General features: G+C 53.5%; 8 protein-coding genes across 8 annotated transcripts; 5 read left to right on the top strand and 3 right to left on the bottom strand.

Annotated features, from left to right (window-relative positions):
• Positions 1-199: 199 nt before the first annotated feature.
• Positions 200-3,931, bottom strand: CC1G_05880 (hypothetical protein; the record flags this gene model as incomplete). Its single annotated transcript, XM_001831729.1, has 11 exons — positions 200-648; positions 711-1,287; positions 1,340-1,351; positions 1,408-1,547; positions 1,605-1,778; positions 1,837-2,231; positions 2,283-2,600; positions 2,655-2,848; positions 2,903-3,274; positions 3,323-3,547; positions 3,602-3,931. The coding sequence occupies 11 exons, from the start codon at positions 3,929-3,931 to the stop codon at positions 200-202; spliced, it is 3,186 nt and encodes a 1,061-aa protein (XP_001831781.1).
• A 333-nt stretch (positions 3,932-4,264) lies between these two features.
• CC1G_05879 (hypothetical protein) lies at positions 4,265-5,203 on the bottom strand (the record flags this gene model as incomplete). The annotated part of the gene is made up of 4 exons (XM_001831728.1): positions 4,265-4,645; positions 4,698-4,778; positions 4,834-4,950; positions 5,003-5,203. The coding sequence occupies 4 exons, from the start codon at positions 5,201-5,203 to the stop codon at positions 4,265-4,267; spliced, it is 780 nt and encodes a 259-aa protein (XP_001831780.1).
• Positions 5,204-5,662: 459 nt separating this feature from the next.
• On the top strand, positions 5,663-6,415 carry CC1G_05878 (hypothetical protein; the record flags this gene model as incomplete). The annotated part of the gene is made up of 4 exons (XM_001831727.2): positions 5,663-5,742; positions 5,796-5,846; positions 5,910-5,972; positions 6,028-6,415. The coding sequence occupies 4 exons, from the start codon at positions 5,663-5,665 to the stop codon at positions 6,413-6,415; spliced, it is 582 nt and encodes a 193-aa protein (XP_001831779.2).
• Positions 6,416-6,800: 385 nt separating this feature from the next.
• On the bottom strand, positions 6,801-7,403 carry CC1G_05877 (hypothetical protein; the record flags this gene model as incomplete). The annotated part of the gene is made up of 3 exons (XM_001831726.2): positions 6,801-6,977; positions 7,042-7,265; positions 7,316-7,403. 3 exons carry the CDS (start codon positions 7,401-7,403, stop codon positions 6,801-6,803), a joined length of 489 nt encoding a protein of 162 aa, XP_001831778.2.
• A 55-nt stretch (positions 7,404-7,458) lies between these two features.
• CC1G_05876 (hypothetical protein) lies at positions 7,459-9,308 on the top strand (the record flags this gene model as incomplete). Its single annotated transcript, XM_001831725.2, has 6 exons — positions 7,459-7,464; positions 7,791-8,027; positions 8,096-8,490; positions 8,545-8,783; positions 8,841-8,863; positions 8,919-9,308. The coding sequence occupies 6 exons, from the start codon at positions 7,459-7,461 to the stop codon at positions 9,306-9,308; spliced, it is 1,290 nt and encodes a 429-aa protein (XP_001831777.2).
• Positions 9,309-11,656: 2,348 nt separating this feature from the next.
• Positions 11,657-12,822, top strand: CC1G_05875 (hypothetical protein; the record flags this gene model as incomplete). Its single annotated transcript, XM_001831724.1, has 4 exons — positions 11,657-11,923; positions 11,977-12,231; positions 12,288-12,413; positions 12,469-12,822. 4 exons carry the CDS (start codon positions 11,657-11,659, stop codon positions 12,820-12,822), a joined length of 1,002 nt encoding a protein of 333 aa, XP_001831776.1.
• Positions 12,823-13,568: 746 nt separating this feature from the next.
• Positions 13,569-14,451, top strand: CC1G_08379 (hypothetical protein; the record flags this gene model as incomplete). The annotated part of the gene is made up of 2 exons (XM_001831723.1): positions 13,569-13,593; positions 13,643-14,451. 2 exons carry the CDS (start codon positions 13,569-13,571, stop codon positions 14,449-14,451), a joined length of 834 nt encoding a protein of 277 aa, XP_001831775.1.
• A 1,353-nt stretch (positions 14,452-15,804) lies between these two features.
• On the top strand, positions 15,805-17,256 carry CC1G_08377 (hypothetical protein; the record flags this gene model as incomplete). The annotated part of the gene is made up of 6 exons (XM_001831721.2): positions 15,805-16,035; positions 16,104-16,252; positions 16,404-16,718; positions 16,776-16,835; positions 16,893-17,169; positions 17,224-17,256. 6 exons carry the CDS (start codon positions 15,805-15,807, stop codon positions 17,254-17,256), a joined length of 1,065 nt encoding a protein of 354 aa, XP_001831773.2.
• Between the last annotated feature and the right edge of the window lie 288 nt (positions 17,257-17,544).

Raw genomic sequence — 17,544 nt, 5'->3', positions numbered from 1 at the left:
CTATCCTCCGCGACACAGGCCTGGGAGCAGCCCTCGCAGCCCGAATGTCCTCGCGCGATCCCCTGCGCCCTGATTCCTCATAGAGCCGTGCATGACCAGTAGGGAAAAAGAAACCAACAAAATAAAATAACAGCCACAGAAAAAAGAAAAACATGAAACATTCTAGGAGCAAAACATACTAAACGACATGCTAAATAGCTCAACCGCCTACCCTCCCTCCCTCTTCCTGTTCCTCATCGTTATCCTCAAATACCACTTCGTCGTCAGCGTTCGCCTCTACCGGTATAAAACCACTGCGCCCTTCAAAAACCACGAGCCTCTCGCGTATGTCACCCCACAACCGCTCCGCCGTTTCCAACATTCGCCTGCGGATCGAAATCTGACGCCGAGCGTAAGCCACCTTCCCGTCCCGGACGACCATTAGCTTGTCGACCTCCGACTGCCAAATCTCAGGTACAGTGTTGAACTCGGTCTGCCCCGGGGTTACGAAGTGCGGGTCTTCGGCACAAGCAGCCGCTCGCTTCTCCCAGACCTTGATCTCGTACTTCCAAAATTCCAATACCCGCCTCATCTCCTCTGCGAGGAGCATGCACTCCTCCTGCCAACGATGTGTACGCGCACGCGTTTTGCACCATTCCACACGCAGCTCTGATGAAAGACAAGAGGAGCGACATAAGCTTACGTCGAAGCACCAAGCCGGAAGGACGCACCGGTAGCCACAAAACCCTCCATCGAATCTCCCACCCCCGCCGTCGTCCAAATCCACGAGAGCACCCTGTGTCCCTCCCCTAATGCCTCATCGTCCCCCGTCAGCGCTTTGACGTCGTCATCCGCGAGTACCCGCAAACTGTCCTGCCAGCTGACATCTCCCGATATCAGTGACAGGTTGACAAGGGCAGCCCGGAGAAACCGGTACTTCACTGCCAAGCGGTTAAGTTTGACCTTCAGAGTGTCGAGGACGACGTTGCTCCGCGTATGCTGTCTAGTTCCGCTAGCATATCGTTTTTTCGACTTCCAAAGTTGAGAGCGGAACATGAGCACCACACGAATATCGTGCAGTGCCGTCTCGGCCTGAGCCACGCGGAAACGCTGTTCACACTCGATAAGCCGCTTGTCGCAAGTGATCGACCCACAAATCGACGAGGGCAGGTACAGAGCCACCTTTTCCGTCGGGTCGTTAGGACCAGACTTCGAAGCTCGATGCGCTGACGCCTGGGGCATGAAGGAACCCTGGACGGAGATCCAGGCGTTGATCCGCCGTTGAACGGCAGTAGAGAGTTGCAGGACCTTCGATCGTTGAAGGTCGGTTGAGTGGGGTCCAAGGGCCTCGGATTCGTACAACAGGCGGCGTCTAAGAATTGACCGTTAGCAACGACGAAAGTAAAGGCAGCCAGAAACAGAACGTACTGGGCCATCCTCGAGCTCGATACCTTGGAAGATGAACACACTGGGTGTCAACTCAGAATGAGGCGACGACAGTGTTCCATCCTTCGCGGCCTTCTCCTCTTCCTCCGCTAGCTTCAATCGAACAGCACTCGGTGTCAGATCTGTCATTGGAGTGAGAAAAAGAAGGAGGGAAGCCCGAGCCGGTAAAGCCGCCTTACGTGTTTTAGGGGACGAGAAAGGGTTTGGCTTCGAATTGTCGGCCTCCCAAGCCTTAACCAATGTTGTCCACCCCTTGGGCGACTCCTCCAATGCCGCTGAGAACTCTCGGAAAGCCGTTACCATCTCTGAGCGTTTAGCCAAAGCCTCTAATGCACGATCCTTTAATGTTTCCGCTGGGAGACGCAGGTGTCAGCCAATGCATAAGTCAAGGAACCAGGACCTTGTACCCACCGATCTGGGTCGTCTTCTTCCAATTACGATCACCCGCGTGATCGTCGTAAGCGTCTCTGCGACAACCAGGACCCATCTGCATAGTGCTGGATGCCAGCTTGTTCGTGTCCGCGAAAGAACGCTCGGGACATTCCCCGTCTGTTCTGCCTACCCCTTTGGTAAAGTTAAAAGAGTACGCCGTCTGACATTCGCTGACATGGGCCGGGAGATGGAACTTTGGGACGAGGAACACAAAAGCCAGTTGCAAAACGGAAGCCGTCAGATGGCGGGGGTACTTCTTGAGGCGATCCGCGAGATTCTTCGACCATTGACATGCGATGTCGTGCGAAACGACCACCCACAACGGAGCCAGAAAGCAGAGCGTGGAGAGGAAAACATAATCCATGTTCACATATCTGCCAGAGTGTCAGAAATTGGGAGACCTTATGGGTCGGGAAACCGCTGACCGTTCACCCTTCTGCAAATCACAAACACCCAGAGGGCGGGCCATGTCATGGCGGCTGCACTGGGCGGTCCCGATTCCGCTGGCTGCAGTCCCTCTTCCGCCGCGGATACTGGCCGATTTGATGGCGTCGTGGTTGTTGCACGTACTCTTGTCGTCTTCAATGAGAGTGTTGTAGATGGTCAAGTGATGTTTGAACTGTCGTTCCTCCACGAAATAAGCGTACCCATGACTCAGCCCGGGGTCGTTTTCGTCGCTAGATACAGCCTGCCGCTTGAGGCGGAAGTTGGCGTCCAACGCGATGAACAGTTGGTAAATAAACCTGGGGGCATCGGTCAGCTGCGACAAACGACCGCGATCACCCAGCACCACCCACCTCTTCTCGGGACGGCACCTCTCCCAACCCTTGGGGAGATTGATGCCAGGGTAGGGACAGGCGGGGCACAATACAGCACATGCTGCAGGTGCGGTTCCCCAGCTCCCACCGGCGTCATGTCCGCGTCCTTTTCGCTTCAAAACACGCACGTGTCTCCACACATGTACCATCCTAAGGAAAGGCACGTAGCGGTCCTGCGCAGGACCCGATCAGTGTCAGGTGTGAGGCTACAAAGCTAACGGACTCACCGGAATCTTGAGAGTCCCGGTATTATCTGACCGACGAGCGAGAGCCTTGTAATACTCCAAAGCGGATATCTTGGACGTGAAGCACAGCATCTGGAAGGTCTTGAGGACGTCGAAGGTGGCCGCCGTTTTGGGGTCGATCGTAGTTGCAGGGAATAGTCGTGCTCGCAGGAGCTGCACAAAGTGGGAAGGTGCTCCAAGGCAGCCACAGAAGTCCAGGCCGATACAATGGATGCCGTCTGAAGACACCACAACAAAGTCGTCGTTAAACGCGCGAGCCGGTACAGGACAAGTAGTTCCGGGAGGGTGCCCAAGCTGAACGCGTAAACCGAGAGACTTGAGGGTAACTCTTTCAAAGAATGCCCCGTTCCAAGCCTGTCGCAGCGTCAGCATCCTTCCTCACTACCCTAAAGCAACACTCACATGGATAGAGTGATAAGGAGAGGACGCGTGGCGCTCCACCAAGCACAGGCGACAATAAAGCTCCGATGAGAAGCAGTCCTCGCAGCGAAAGGCCTGCAAATCATCATCCAGAGTCAACCCGCATGCCTCGCACTCCAAAGGGGGAGTCGATATTGTCTCCAATCTCAATAGCTCGTCCAGTATCGTGTCGACCTCGTCGACGAAACCCAAAAAGGGATGGTCGGACTGACACCCATGAGTGAGCCAACGGAAATGGTAGAGACGTGTGAATGGGCTCACCGCGTAGTGCCGCTTCTTCTTCTCGCGTCCGGACCCATCCACCTCAACAGACTCTTCCTTGTCACCAACCTCCGGCCCGTTGAAGAAATCTTCGAGGTTGGAGTACTCAAGGATCGTATCTTCATCGGCGATGGGACGAGATGCCCCCTTCTTGTGCGGTGAAAGGGGGACGTTCACGAAGCTGGTGGATGTGTGGATGTCGCCTGCGACGCCCGCCTCGTAGGTGGTATGTTCCTCCAACCGGGTGCGCTGCTCTTCCCGAGGAACCCAGGAGGGGTGCTCCTCGCAATCGAATGTGTCCCTAGCCCGCGTTTTTCGTTTTCTTCCCATCGTCGAGGTATAAAGGTCGAAAGCCAGAAGACTCTTGCCAGTCACGGCCCGAGCAAACGTACGGGTAGGCCCGGTGGGAACCCCAAGCAGTTCTCATCGCGGTATGCGTAACAAAGTCCGGTCCACGCCGACACCCACCCAACCCGCCTGGGCGAGGAGGAGAGTAAAAGCAGAACAAGAAACGGTGTAACATTCACGGCGTTGGTACACAAGATGTTGGTAATACAAATACATAAATATGCGGAGATCGTGATTTTTGGTAAAAAGTCCGCAAGCGGAGTGTCAAACAAACGGCGCAATCGTCTATCGCCTTGTTCCCGCCGCGGCGAGGAATCAGTCGTCGACACCCTCCTCTGAGGGACCAGCAATGACAATGTCAGTCTCAGAGTCGGAAAGATCGACCACCTTGACCCCCTTTCCCTTGCCCTTCGCGCTTTTCTTCCCGACTCTACCGCCCTTCTTCGCGCCGCTCACCTCCCGTGTCTTGCCCTCGTCGACGACACTCTTCTTTGAGGTGGAAAGGCTGGATCCGCCGGCGTTGGCCTTGTAGCCACGTTCGCTGTCAGAAACAACCGCAGCGTCCTCCCAACGCGGGTCCGAGGTTTTCTGACCCTTGGAAGCTTCCATCAACCGCTTTGCCACCAAAGCCTCACGACGTTCAGCATGCAGGCGGCGTTGGCGTGCCATCGCCATAAGCAAACCCCCAGAGAGCGTCTGGAAACAAGGCTGTGAGAAGGGAGGAGATCCGGCAGTCGACTCCACGCACCAAGGGTTCCGCGGGGGCAGCATCCCCTCGGGGGGGACCACCACAAAGCAAGGTGAACTCGAACTCCTCGCGGAGGTCAATCTGGTGGTCGGACATCAGCCCAGGCAGGTAACGACGCGAAACTACACTAGCTTACCAAAACACGCTCCCATCGGACGCCGCGAAAGCGCCAGGTCCTGACCTTCGCCCACTCGACGGGCGGCATGATGGGATAGCGTTCAACGGACCTCCTCGCCAGCTCCCTCGAGATCCACTGACAAATACTGTGAGTAATACGGACCGTCTGGCACGAGATGGGGTCTGACCTTCCTCTTTTCAGCGAACGCATCGGCCGCCCGGTTCTTGTTGAAGAAACGCGTCACGGTACAGTCGAAGTTCTGGATGTGGAGGTTCGTTACGTCGTCGATGAAAGCCTCGACGGTCCTCTTCTGGGTTTCTGGGCCGTACCAGAAGGAGCAGTCGTCAAATAGCCTGTTCTCCAGGTGGGTGAGGGGAGGGGTTGTCATTTCGAGCCTGCGGCGGGTGGGAGAAAGTTTAACATTATCAGACCAGGTGGCAACAGCAAATACGGTTAGGGTTGGGCTCACGGATGCGGGTGAACGGACAAGATAGACTCGAGAGGGGTCCTGCAAGGGAAGGGAAGAAAGGAAGGAAGAACCGTCAAATCCCCAGGCAGCCAGTTTTTATGACAGGCGGCAACGTTGTTTATCCTCGGTTTGGGGTTCGACATCCCCGAGGTAGGTCGTCGAGGAAGCCTCCGGCCCTGCGATACTCATGACCTCGACTGTGGTGGAGGGAAGGACTGGTAAATTACACAAAATTGGGTACAATTCCAAGCTAAATTCTACCTATCCAAGGGTGCTTTTTTCGCGGAAATCCGAGCACTTTGAAAATAAAAGTCAGACACTCCACATAAAGGTCAAGGGTTTCCATCTGATTGCCGCCTTTGAGCGCTAACCACGACCATGGGTCGCTCCCGAAAGTACCACACGGACGAGGAGCGCAAGAACGCTAACCGAATCAAGAGCAAGCGACACTACCACAGGTGTGTATGCAACTAATTTCGTGTTTAAAACCCACTGACGAGCCCTACACCAGCAACCGTGAATCTATAGCACTCCGGCGCCTGGAACGCCGTTCGAGCAAAAAGTGATGACCAATTTCCCTCAGCCTCACCGCTGCGGTGCACAACATGCTGACCTCCCTTTTCAGAGCCCCTTCGTTACAGGCAGCCGCTTCGGCGAGTTCAACCACAACCACTACCGAGTTATCCAGGTGGGACTCCTGGCCTGTGCACTCAGCATTGATCGTGCGCTGATACTGGACTCAGTGATCGTTTCTCAGACCCAGTATATTGGGTTGACCGGGCGAAGAGACAAGAGCAACAAGTGGCCACGCTGCTATCGAACCGTGAGCCACAGCGCTTCCTCAGGGACCTGGGTGAGGATATTGCGACGGGGCGAATGGGAGAGCAAGAGGCTCGGATGCGAGTGGAGGAATACCTGAATGGACTCTCTGCCATTCGCAGGCGAGTTGACACAAGCCACGGCCACGTTCTCAACCTGGTAGGGGTTGGCGACCAACTGAGCAGAGTGTGCGCCGCCTATATGGTCATCGACGCCGTCCAGCGCCCGCTAGAGGAGTTCACCGTCGCACTTCTCCTCGGTCTTCCCGAGTTCACCAGCCGTTTCTCGAAAGGGGAACTCTTCGCCACATAGAACCAGCCGTCCGTGGCATGTAATCTATCACTACTAGGTGTAAATAATTTCTTGAACCACGGAACGAGCTCGCGAGGTACCCTGAAATGGTTGAGCACCCATCAGGGGCGGGGTAAGTCGATCCGGCGAAGCCGCGAGCGAGACACACTCCCGATTATTCCTTACGGTTTAGATCTGGGCACGTTCACGGGGATTTCCTGCCTGGACTGCTTAACACAGCGGAGAACAAGAAATAGCATTGGCATTGTGGAGACAGACACAGCAGAGTAGGTGACAGGTATGACGAGCACAGCAGGTACAACACAAGCAATTAAATATCGGGGAGCAGTGTCCGAGCGGGGGAGGGCGACGACTGGATACCACGACGTGTACATAAAGGAGGAGTTCAAGGATCGATCTCAGCGGGAGGGAAGGAAGCATCCCCGAGAAGGTGTGCCTCATGGGCGGCAACACCCGCGGGGTGGAAGGTGTCAGGGTTGGTGTTGTCGACGCCGGGCCATTTGACGTTTCCCGCCTTGCACGCTTTGGCCCACTCAGCCAGAGCAGCTTCGCGGGAGGGTGCCTTGGTCATCGCGGCGCCCGAGAACCCAGTTCTTGACGGTGTGGAAGCCCTTGTACACCCCTACCCTCTGCCCTGTGGTGATGCAGTACCAGGTTTCCTTGGCGTCACGCACGAGATTGTAGACGTTGCAGTTGGCGCACACGAAACCCGTGATGCTGCCAACGTCGCGAGGAGGGTTGCGCACGAAAACGCTGGTGCCCCCGGCGGTGGCGAGGTGGGTGAGATGGTCGGCATGGTCCATGACAACATCGAAACTGTCATCGCTGGCGGGGGTGTTTGGCTGCGTGTCTAGGAGAGCCTTGAGACGAAGTAAAATACGGTGTTGAACAGTGACTTACCGTCCTGACCCCCGCGCAAGACAGTGAGCGCGGCGGCGGTGGGAAGACCTTCGAGTGCGGCGGTGACCGCGGCTGGGTGGACAGACATCGCCTGGAGGACAGCGACAAGGGCGGAGATGACTTGCTGGGTGGTAGGCTGGGACATGACGGTAAGCGCGGATACGATTTGACTGCTGATTGATGGTAAACGAGAGCCCACTCTTCATATTTATTCTGCTCTTGTTTGGCGCAGTTGACCAGGGTGCCAAGCAGGACCAAATGCGACTCACTGGTTCTTTGGCCTCCAGTCGTGGTCCACCCATTTTTGGGCCATCGAGATAGTGAAAAAAAAGGTTATATCCGCCTAACCCAGGTGAGTCTTTCGTCCCTTCGCGAGAGCTAATCGCTAATCTGGCACGGCGAGGTCAGGTGTTTCACCATGAGATTCATCCGACCGATGATCGAGTACATGGAGAGTTAGTACCCGAATTTTAAGAAGGCACAGGACGGTGGCCAGAAGGCTCTCTCTGCGTTCTGGGTTGGCATCCATACGCGTGTTGAGCTGGGGTGGCCTACACCCGCGGACGAGCTAAAGGCCGAGCAGGAGGCGCACGCGGCGGCGGTGTCCGCAAAGGGCAAACGCAAGACTTGGCGACCTGTATCGGCGGAAGCGTACGCGTTTGCGGACGCGCCATCGTTCGACCTGGCGAAGTGGAAGAAGGATAGGAGACAGGTGAGCATTTTATGACAGTTTTTAGGTCGCGATTGCGGGCGCTAACCTTTTCTCTCGTCTATTTCCAGCGCGTCTCGCGGTGGTTTTACAACACTTCAGGCACCGAGGAGAAGAAGAAGGCGGAGATTAAGGTCGAATTGAACCCCGTCCCTCCTGGCCAGCCTTCGCGAGCCCTCACTAAGCAGCAGCTGTATTCGAAACGTTACTACAAAAAGAGGGTTAAGAAGAAGGTTCGTGCCGAGTTTGCCAAGCTTGGCCATCCCCCCACGGCGGGGGAGAGGATTTCCATCATCCATCGCGTGACCGAGGAGTGCTGGAAGAATGAAACCCCTGAAACGAAGGCGGAGATTGAAGAGTTAGAGAAGCAGATCCTGGAGGAGAGGGAGAAGCGGAAGGAGGTACTCGCCAACGTGTTGCTCGATGCCATGGAGCGCGATGAAGAATCGCCGGAAACCTACATTCGGTATGTGGCTCCTTTTAGATCGCTCTGGGCTGCTGGCCTGACCCTCGTTCTCAGAAACATCGAGGTGCTGAAAGAGATCTTTAACGGGGTGCTCTCGGCGCTGGCGAAGAAGACCGGTTGGAGCTTCACGGTGCTCTGTGGTGGACCTGATCCCATGAAAAACGACGGCGAGATCAGGACTGTTTCGTACCACGAAGGTCGCAACGTCCATGGACTGACCTTCAACAAGGCCCATCCCACGTTCCACGACACGTACATCAAGCCGTTTTCCGCTTTCCTGCATATGATTTATCGTAAGTCTAGTCGCGTGTAATTGGATGAACAGCTGACTTACTTCGCCGATCATCTAGCCGAGGATGTTCGCAGAGCCAGGGTGCTGAAATCGCCGCTACACGCCGTCATGGACGTAATGCTACGGTTGCCCCGAGGATGGTGAAGCTTCCGACGAGTTGGACGAGGCTCGTGAGGAGGTCCTTGGCATGAATTTGGACGAGCCGCACGAGGAAGATGGTTCCTCTACCTCGAAGCGGCATCCGGGCGAAACTCCGATCCCGGCTGTCGCAGACGCCGGCGGTGCACCTGCTCCTCCTCCCGTCCGTGACGTAGGCACTCCCCCTGAAGCGCCGATACGCCCTCCTGGGCCTTCCCCTGCGAGTGCACTCGCTTCTCCCCAGGACGTTTCGCAGACCCGCATTGTTTCGCCAGTCCCAGAAGGAACCTCCACAGTCCCCACAGTCCCAGAAGCAGGCACCACTGTCCCCCCCCATCCCCATTCCGCCATCCCAACGCACTGCTGTCCCAACGGGGCCTCTGGATGAGCTGAAGGAGTTGATGGACGAAGCTGCACATGTCATGGACCGTCAAAGGGTAGATGGTCCTCTTGCTATGGCTCTGCGACCGGTGATGTGCTGGCTAGCACAGAAAGCACAAAGAAGAGCAAGAAGACAACCGGCGGTCCCGAATCGAGTGGAACTTGTTGTGAGACAAGTGACACGAAGATGAAGACCGACGGCCGAATCTAAAGACTTTTAGGTACTGTCTGTACGTTGGCACGCAAGTTCGACGGGGTTGTTGTTTTAGTAGACTAAGTTAACGAGGAGAAGACTCTCTGACTCGTATAGAACGGTTTTTAGGGTTTTTAGAGCTTTGAAAAGGCTCTTGACTTTATGCAGGTGGTGTTTTGTATTTTGTTGTGCTCTACACACAAGGGAAACACTAAGTTCAACTCGCGACTCGATTTAAACACGACTTAGACTCGAAACTCGAATTTGGACTTGGAAACACTTAAAACTCGTCCCGGCGGGATCACTCGTTGACTCGTTTTAAAAGCTCGGACTGCGTGTATTCACGCACAAACTCGGACTCGACTCTAACTCGTTAACTCGCTCACTCAACACTCAGAGAATTCCTCTTTGTTTTACTGAACGACTCGTGCCGATCAGGACAAGATATATAATCGAGTCAAAGGGGTATCTGTTGATTCTTTTGCCCGGCGGGCCTATATATATGGTACAAAATGTTTGACTACGAGCTTTAAAACAAAGACTAGCAAAGACTATAAAACAAACCGAATACATGCGCATGATACAGAAAATGAGAGTAGAGAGACGGAGCGGAGGTACGAGAGAATCAGAAATACGAAATAGGAAAGATACGCGACAAAAGAAGCCCCGGCGGTGTCGTGCCGAGTATGCCCATAGGCGTCTATTGATGCGCTGTTGAAGCGCGTGAATTCTGGTAGTTCCGTCCAGTCGGAACGGAACCAATGTGTTGTGGGAAACTCCATTGTTACTCCGTGAAGATGCTTCCGCGGAAACAGATGGTATACCCTTTTTGTAACTACCGCCGGAGGGCGGCGTATGGATTCATCGTTCTGTCCCTTCTCTCTGTACTACTTCTTTTCTGTTGACAGGGTCATGGGACTGTTAGTACCCTGTTTCATCTGTCCTAGAGAGGACACCTGTCCAACGGAATAGAACCTCTCGTGTGATCCGTTCCTGGTCCCGTCGTTCTGGTTATCTTATCTCAGCTTCTATCTTATCGATCTCGTACCTAATCCGTAGAGGTCCCTTTTTGCTTTCCGCGACTGATGGCTGATTCCGACCGTCCGGCGGCGCTTATGGGCGTTTCCTCTTAGGGTACTGACAGGCGCTGGTGCTAAGTGTCGTCGTTCTTGTTAAGTCGCTACTAGCTTTCTAGTCGATTTGAAGTCGATCGTGCACTCCCATGGATAGTCTTGCTCCCGGCGGTGAGGACTTCGTGCCAAATTCTCACTACCGTAGTTCGATCTTCAATCGGTCCAGTACACATCCTTAACCCGTCAGTTACTACGGTATCAATGATGCGTTACGTTCAACCTCTTTCAGAGTCGTTCTTAGAGTTCGACTTAGTTGACGACTCTGGGCTCGGTCTCAACTCATACGACAGAATAAGTGACCGCCGGTTATGAAAAACACAGTGCCTTAGGGCTTTTCAGTCACTTATCGAAATGTACGCTTTACCGGACGAAATTAGTCCGGCGGTGTGTTATTCGCGATTTTTGAAGGGTCAGATGACCCTCAGGCGTAACATCTCCCCCCAACTTATGAATGAGGACTGTCCCCAGTCAGATTCTTGTCGAAGTTCTTGGAACTTCGACATATACGATCCGTCACTCCTCTTGACATCCGACTTCTGAAGTTCTTCGCCACCTTACAGGAACTCCAATTCACTTCTGCTAGACTAGCCCGTCGTCCCAAACTTGGACTTGTCGTGATACGGTGGTGTTTTGTGATCTGGCGCTTAAGTGGCTCTTGAATCTGCCGCCGTTACGACAAGACATCAAACGTTGCTTTCAAACGTACTTTGGATCGACAATTTCGCTTTTCTACTTTCTCTGATCTTTCTGCCCTTGACTTAGATGAGTAGAGCGTTAAATTCTAGTGGGGTTTGATACCACATATTAAGGGTCAAGCTGCCGTGGTTTGACTCCTGTTAGGGTCTATCACTTTCCTTTTTGGGAAGTACCAGCGTTAATACTTTCCCCACCTCTTCTCATGAAGTCAGTCTGCGCTCCTAGAGGGATTATCCGCTCGGGGTCGTTCTTTGGCCTATATATAGGGGACGACCGCCGGTCTTCCCTTCTCCAAGCTCCTGGCTTACTGTTGTACTGTGCTATCTTTCATCGATGTCCACTCCTCAACCTGCTACTCTCTCCGGCTGCGAGGCATTCTTCTCGCCTCAGCAGTTCCTCATCCAAATTGGCGACCAACGTCTCCAAATTGACGACAACGCTGAAACGTTCCGTCTCTTTCGTTCTTCCCCTTATCTTCGACAGTGCTGGAATTTCATCGTCGACCACCTCAATCGTTTCCTCGGCCAATTCAGGTTCGAGGAGGCGTTTATATATTCCCCTGAGTGGGACTTCTTATCTTTCGCCACTTATAACGACTTGGTGAGTCTTTGTGCTGTTTCTTCAACTTTCTGTCCTCTGACTTGACTTTTCAGTGTATCTTACAGAGGTTGCCCGGCGGTCATTCGCTGATGGCAGTGAGGGCCTACACCATGGCCTTCATGACTGTCTATCAAGGCAATGACGGTCCCCCTGGTCATCCTCGCTACCCTCTTACTGCGCCTTACTCCTGGCGGGCCTGGGCTGAACCTGTCCACCGAAATATGGGCATTCGTCGAATGATGAACGTCGTCTTTACCGACCCCCAGATGGCTATCTTAAGGTTGACCCGTCCTATTGTTCCTTCGGCGGTTCGTCTTACCTTATCTATCTCTTCTCGGCTACTTACTTACTATTCTTTTGTTAGGACGCTGAGATGCCGTTCCTCATCCCTCGTCGCCTTCGTGACAACACTTTACGAGGATGGCGACTCATCTCTCCTCCAGCGTTGCCTATGGATTGGGCTACTTGGAGGGCAGATCCTCACTATCAAGTAAGTTTCTGACTGTCCCGGCGGGTGACGTATTACTGAGGGATCCAATATCTAGCACTGGCACATCTATATCGATGTGGCCGTCTCTTTTGAAGAGGCTTTGGCCAAGTACAGGCGGGAGCGAGCTGCATGGCTCGCTGACCACACCTCGCCTCCTCCTGGTACCCCTGTTATTCGTCATCCTCACCCTCAACTTCCTCGTCTTACTGTTCGTCCTCGCAATTTTTCGCCGGGCGTCGTTCTGCCGCCCACTGCTCTCTCTCGAGGGGAGGGACGCGAATCTGCTCCTGCCTCCCTCTCGCCTTCTGGTACTTCGAGTCTGGAACGTCAAGTCTTTGGTACCAGCTCGTCAGTCTCCCAAGCGGCTCCTGCTTCTTCAGTGCCTCCTGTGTCTACTCTGGGTAAGTAGGCTCTTCTTTCTTCTTTCGTTCCTTTAACTGACGAGTTGACGACTCCCTAGACGACCGTCGTTCCGTGTCATCCTCTGTGGCCGCGTCTGGTACGGGTCTGACGACGGGGGCGGGAATGGATTCTCGTTCTGTCCCTTCTCTCTGCTACTACTTCTTTTCTGTTGACAGGTCATGGGACTGTTAGTACCCTGTTTCATCTGTCCTAGAGAGGACACCTGTCCAACGGAATAGAACCTCTCGTGTGATCCGTTCCTGGTCCCGTCGTTCTGGTTATCTTATCTCAGCTTCTATCTTATCGATCTCGTACCTAATCCGTAGAGGTCCCTTTTTGCTTTCCGCGACTGATGGCTGATTCCGACCGTCCGGCGGCGCTTATGGGCGTTTCCTCTTAGGGTACTGACAGGCGCTGGTGCTAAGTGTCGTCGTTCTTGTTAAGTCGCTACTAGCTTTCTAGTCGATTTGAAGTCGATCGTGCACTCCCATGGATAGTCTTGCTCCCGGCGGTGAGGACTTCGTGCCAAATTCTCACTACCGTAGTTCGATCTTCAATCGGTCCAGTACACATCCTTAACCCGTCAGTTACTACGGTATCAATGATGCGTTACGTTTCAACCTCTTTCAGAGTCGTTCTTAGAGTTTCGACTTAGTTGACGACTCTGGGCTCGGTCTCAACTCATACGACAGAATAAGTGACCGCCGGTTATGAAAAACACAGTGCCTTAGGGCTTTTCAGTCACTTATCGAAATGTACGCTTTACCGGACGAAATTAGTCCGGCGGTGTGTTATTCGCGATTTTTGAAGGGTCAGATGACCCTCAGGCGTAACACCGGAGGCTGGTTCCCTTGCGTCAGATATGGTCTCGCTTGGCGCTGACTACAGCGACATGACCTCGATGCCCTGGCCTGATCGTTCTGCCCTAAGCCTGAATTACGTCCTCCCTGCTCCTCCTCCGCGTGATGACGAGTCTCCTCCTGTCTTCGGACCTAGGGTTCCAGGTGGGCTTGCGGATATCACCAACGGGCAGGGGGCTAGAGTGGATTCCGTATCCGCCGAGGATGGTTCTGACGAGGCGGGTTTGGTGAGGAAGAGGGGTTTGGAACAGTCGACTGCCAGTGAAGGTCGGGGGAAGCGAGCTCGCAGAGGGAATCGCGAGGCGAAGTCGTGGGTGGCAGATATGGCCTCGTCGTGGAAGAGCAGATCTGGATCTTCAGCGTGGGTTCGGTGTGTGGACTCCTGGGAGGAGTTTGAGAGGGACAAGGTGGTGGAGAGTCGTCTTCCGAATTCGAAATCACGTCCGGCAGAGGTTAGCCGCTGGGTGACTTCGGGCAGGAAGATGGGGGTTGCCCCTCCGATTGACGACATCGACGACTTCGGGAAGCGATGGGTGGCCTGGTGGTCGAGTATGCAGCCCAAGTGGCGTAAAATTGGGGTAGATGGCCTACCTGTACCGATAGGCTCTTCTGGACCTGTCCAATCCCTCTCGACTGTGCGAAAACCCGGCCCTACGGGCATTGCCTTCGTGTTGGAAACTTTGCTTTGGTGGAAAGACGGCAGTGACACGCGACTATGGGAGATGGCGGTGGATGATATGCGCTCGTGCCTCGTGCCCAACGAAACTGATCGTTGAACGAGTTGGATGCCGGCGATGGCTGTGTTGACATTTTTCGCACGGCATGTGGATCTGTTCCTTGCTCTTTACGTTTTGGACTTGTCGAGCCTCGAACGCTCGAACTCTTGGGTCTGTTGACATTTCCTTTGGACTCTGCGTGGTTTACAATCCCGACATCGTTTTCTTATGTTTAGCTTTGCTTGTGTACTTAGTGTAGGCGCTAAGTTGTACGTTTTTTAATAATGACAGGTTTTCTTGCTCCTTGGGGGATGTTTGGGGTATGAGGGGTATGAGAGGCGCTATTCTAGGTCTCTCACTTTTCCCGTCAGAGTGATCGGTGAAACCATTTACGTCCCAATTGCCTTTCTGGCGCGCCGGATGTTTTCCCTTCTGCATGGTGGTACACGCTTGCGCTCTTCGCATTTCTATGCTTTCGCTGTGTGTCCTTTTTTTGTGTGTTTTGTTGTATGTTTTTATGTATTTTCTTTCTGTTTTTTATGTTTTTCATATGTTTTTCCGCTTTTTCTTTTTCTTTTCATTTCCATCTTTCTTCGCGTTCTTTTTATGTTTTCTTTATGTTTTTCCGCTTTTTCTTTTTGCTTTTCTTTTCCATCCTTTTTCGCGTTCTTTTTCGTGGTTTGGTGGCGCTTTTTTCGTTCGTTCTCGGGGGCTTTTGTTACGGTTATGGCGTCTCATTTGGTCTTGCCTGCATCCCGGGAGGTAGTCCGTGGCTGCGTCTAGCCCCAGAAGGGCCGAGTGGGTGCGGGGGGCGAGGGGAGTGATGTCGGCGCGACCCCGTTTGTCTCGGAAATGGTCGCTGGTTATTGGCTAAATATAGATCTGGTTATTGGCTAAATATAGATCTGTCCCTGGTGCGTGATTATCTGTGGTGATGGATTGACGCCGCGAAGCGACAGCTGCCGTGGGACCTGTTCGTCATGGCTGATGGCGGGCGCTGGGCTGATGAACAACGTGTGGGAAGTGGGTTGCGGGAGTGATGGCGCCGCCCTGGTGCCAGAGGCTGATGGGGAGTGTCACCGGGTGTCACCTGGGTTTGCTTCTGGTGGGACTGATGGTACATATAAGGCATGTACGGATTATACACGACATTATAATAACATCGATCTGAGGGATCTAAGCGCAGATTATAATAACGCCCTGCCTTTTACAACCTCTGTATTATAATAATTAAGACAGAGTGTCCTGGGCGGTCTGGCTATAGCGAAGATGCCCTCTTGTCAAAGTATGTTCTTATAAACCAGCCCGGGGTTTCTCGTCGTCACAGTACTCAACCTCACGACTTCGTCCCGCCGTTATACCGACAGCTACACCGACACCAACTTCATGGGGACAGACACCTTGGGTGACTCGATGACCTTCCAATTCTACGGCACTGCGACTGGGATATACGGATCTATGCGGGGGAACCACGGTCGATACCAGGTGTCCGTGGATGGACTAGAGTATCCTGAAGGGAATGGAAGGACCGCCCAAGGAGAGGATCAATTCAATGCTACATTGTTTGAAGTGGAGGGGCTTCCGCAGGGAGTTCATGATGTGACGTTGGTCAACCGAGAGGATGCTTGGTTGGATGTTGACACTGTATGCATCCTCTTCTCCAAGTCATTCGCGGTCTGCAGGGAACTCAACAAGATGGTGTGTCGGGACAGGTCTCCTGGCAAGCCAGCATCGGCGAGGACGGAGAAGATATCATCGTGAATACTATTCAGGATTCTCATCCGACCTTTGTGTATCAACCAGCGGGCGCATGGAATACTGCGCCTGAGGGAGTAAGCTCGTTCAGTGGTGGATCGGGACAGTAAGTCGCTGGGGCCCTTGGTTTGGCATGTAACTGACCGCCATGATATTTAGCGGCACGTCACAGACGGGGGCAAGTGTAGAGCTGTTTTTCAGAGTCAGTTACCAAAAAGCCCGCTCTCGTCTCACAACACTAACCCATTTCATTACAGGGTTAGTCTCTATCCATTGCGGCTGCATACACCGCGGAACTCAGCATCTGTCCTGTTCTCAGGGGACTGTGTTGCTCTCTTTGGTTCTGCTGGACCGAGGGGTGCTTCTTCATACTCGGCGAGTGTTAATGACAGACCTGCGCGCTCATTCTCCGCCAACCGTCATTACCATCGGAATAAGCAGTTGCTATTCTGGGCTGGAGGTCTTGGGGCAGGAAATCATACATTAAGGGTTGTGAAGGATTCCCCAGATGCCGGTGAAGTTCTGGCTATTGATTACGCTGAAGTCTACACGACGGAGTCGATAGGGGGAAGGTATGTGATATGTCTGGGCCTACGTCGTTGAGATACTGAGCCGTACATTGCTTATAGCCTTTCGGAAGGAGGGGCCGTCGTGATTTCAGCGCCCGCAGTTACAGTAACGCACCAGGTGTAGGTGTAGTCACCATTGCTTCGTTGAAGGGCTCTGACATGCTATTTTTGATTAAGCCTCGTATCTGGCGCTGCTAATAACAAACTATCTTCAGGCGCCATTGCAGGTATTGCGACAGCGTCAGTTGTAGCAACAATCTCTCTTGCACTTGCAGTAATTGCAGTGCTCTTGATGATGCGCAGGAGAAGGGACTCGGAGAAGGGGGCGCAATGGGGACACTCCGGTGCTGTCAACCCATTGATCGCCCCGACCATGGCGTTGAATACGAATAATACAAGCGCCGCCGGCCAACCGTTCTCTTCAGTATCTGGGTTCCCCCCAAGTTATGCTAAGGTACGCACAGTGCACTGTATGTATCCACAGACACTAAAGTTACATGCTGGCTAGGCACCGATGATGCATCACGCCGGTGGACCCTAATCGAGAGAATAGCACGAAACCTCATGATCTGAGGGTTACTTTGAGGCGAAGACTGATTACTGGTCACCCGTCCCATTTCTCAGGAGGCCATTCCCTTTAAATTCTCTTCTTCCTTTTGATGGACGATCTTCTTCCTTTGCACAGTTGCCGCCGGCCGCGACGCATTGACAACCTACTTCACGATGGTTTGTTCTTTAGGAACACTTTGAACAGCTCGAAATTGTCTTCCTTTCGAATTTTCCGTTCAGATTCTCTCGTCGAGTACCCTTTTGTACACACATGCTATTG

Source organism: Coprinopsis cinerea, assembly GCF_000182895.1.
Source record: "Coprinopsis cinerea okayama7#130 chromosome 7 map unlocalized cont3.7, whole genome shotgun sequence".
Classification (NCBI taxonomy): Eukaryota; Fungi; Basidiomycota; class Agaricomycetes; order Agaricales; family Psathyrellaceae; genus Coprinopsis; species Coprinopsis cinerea.
The sequence above is the reverse complement of the archived record's forward strand: the minus strand, read 5'-3'. Positions and strand labels throughout refer to the sequence as shown.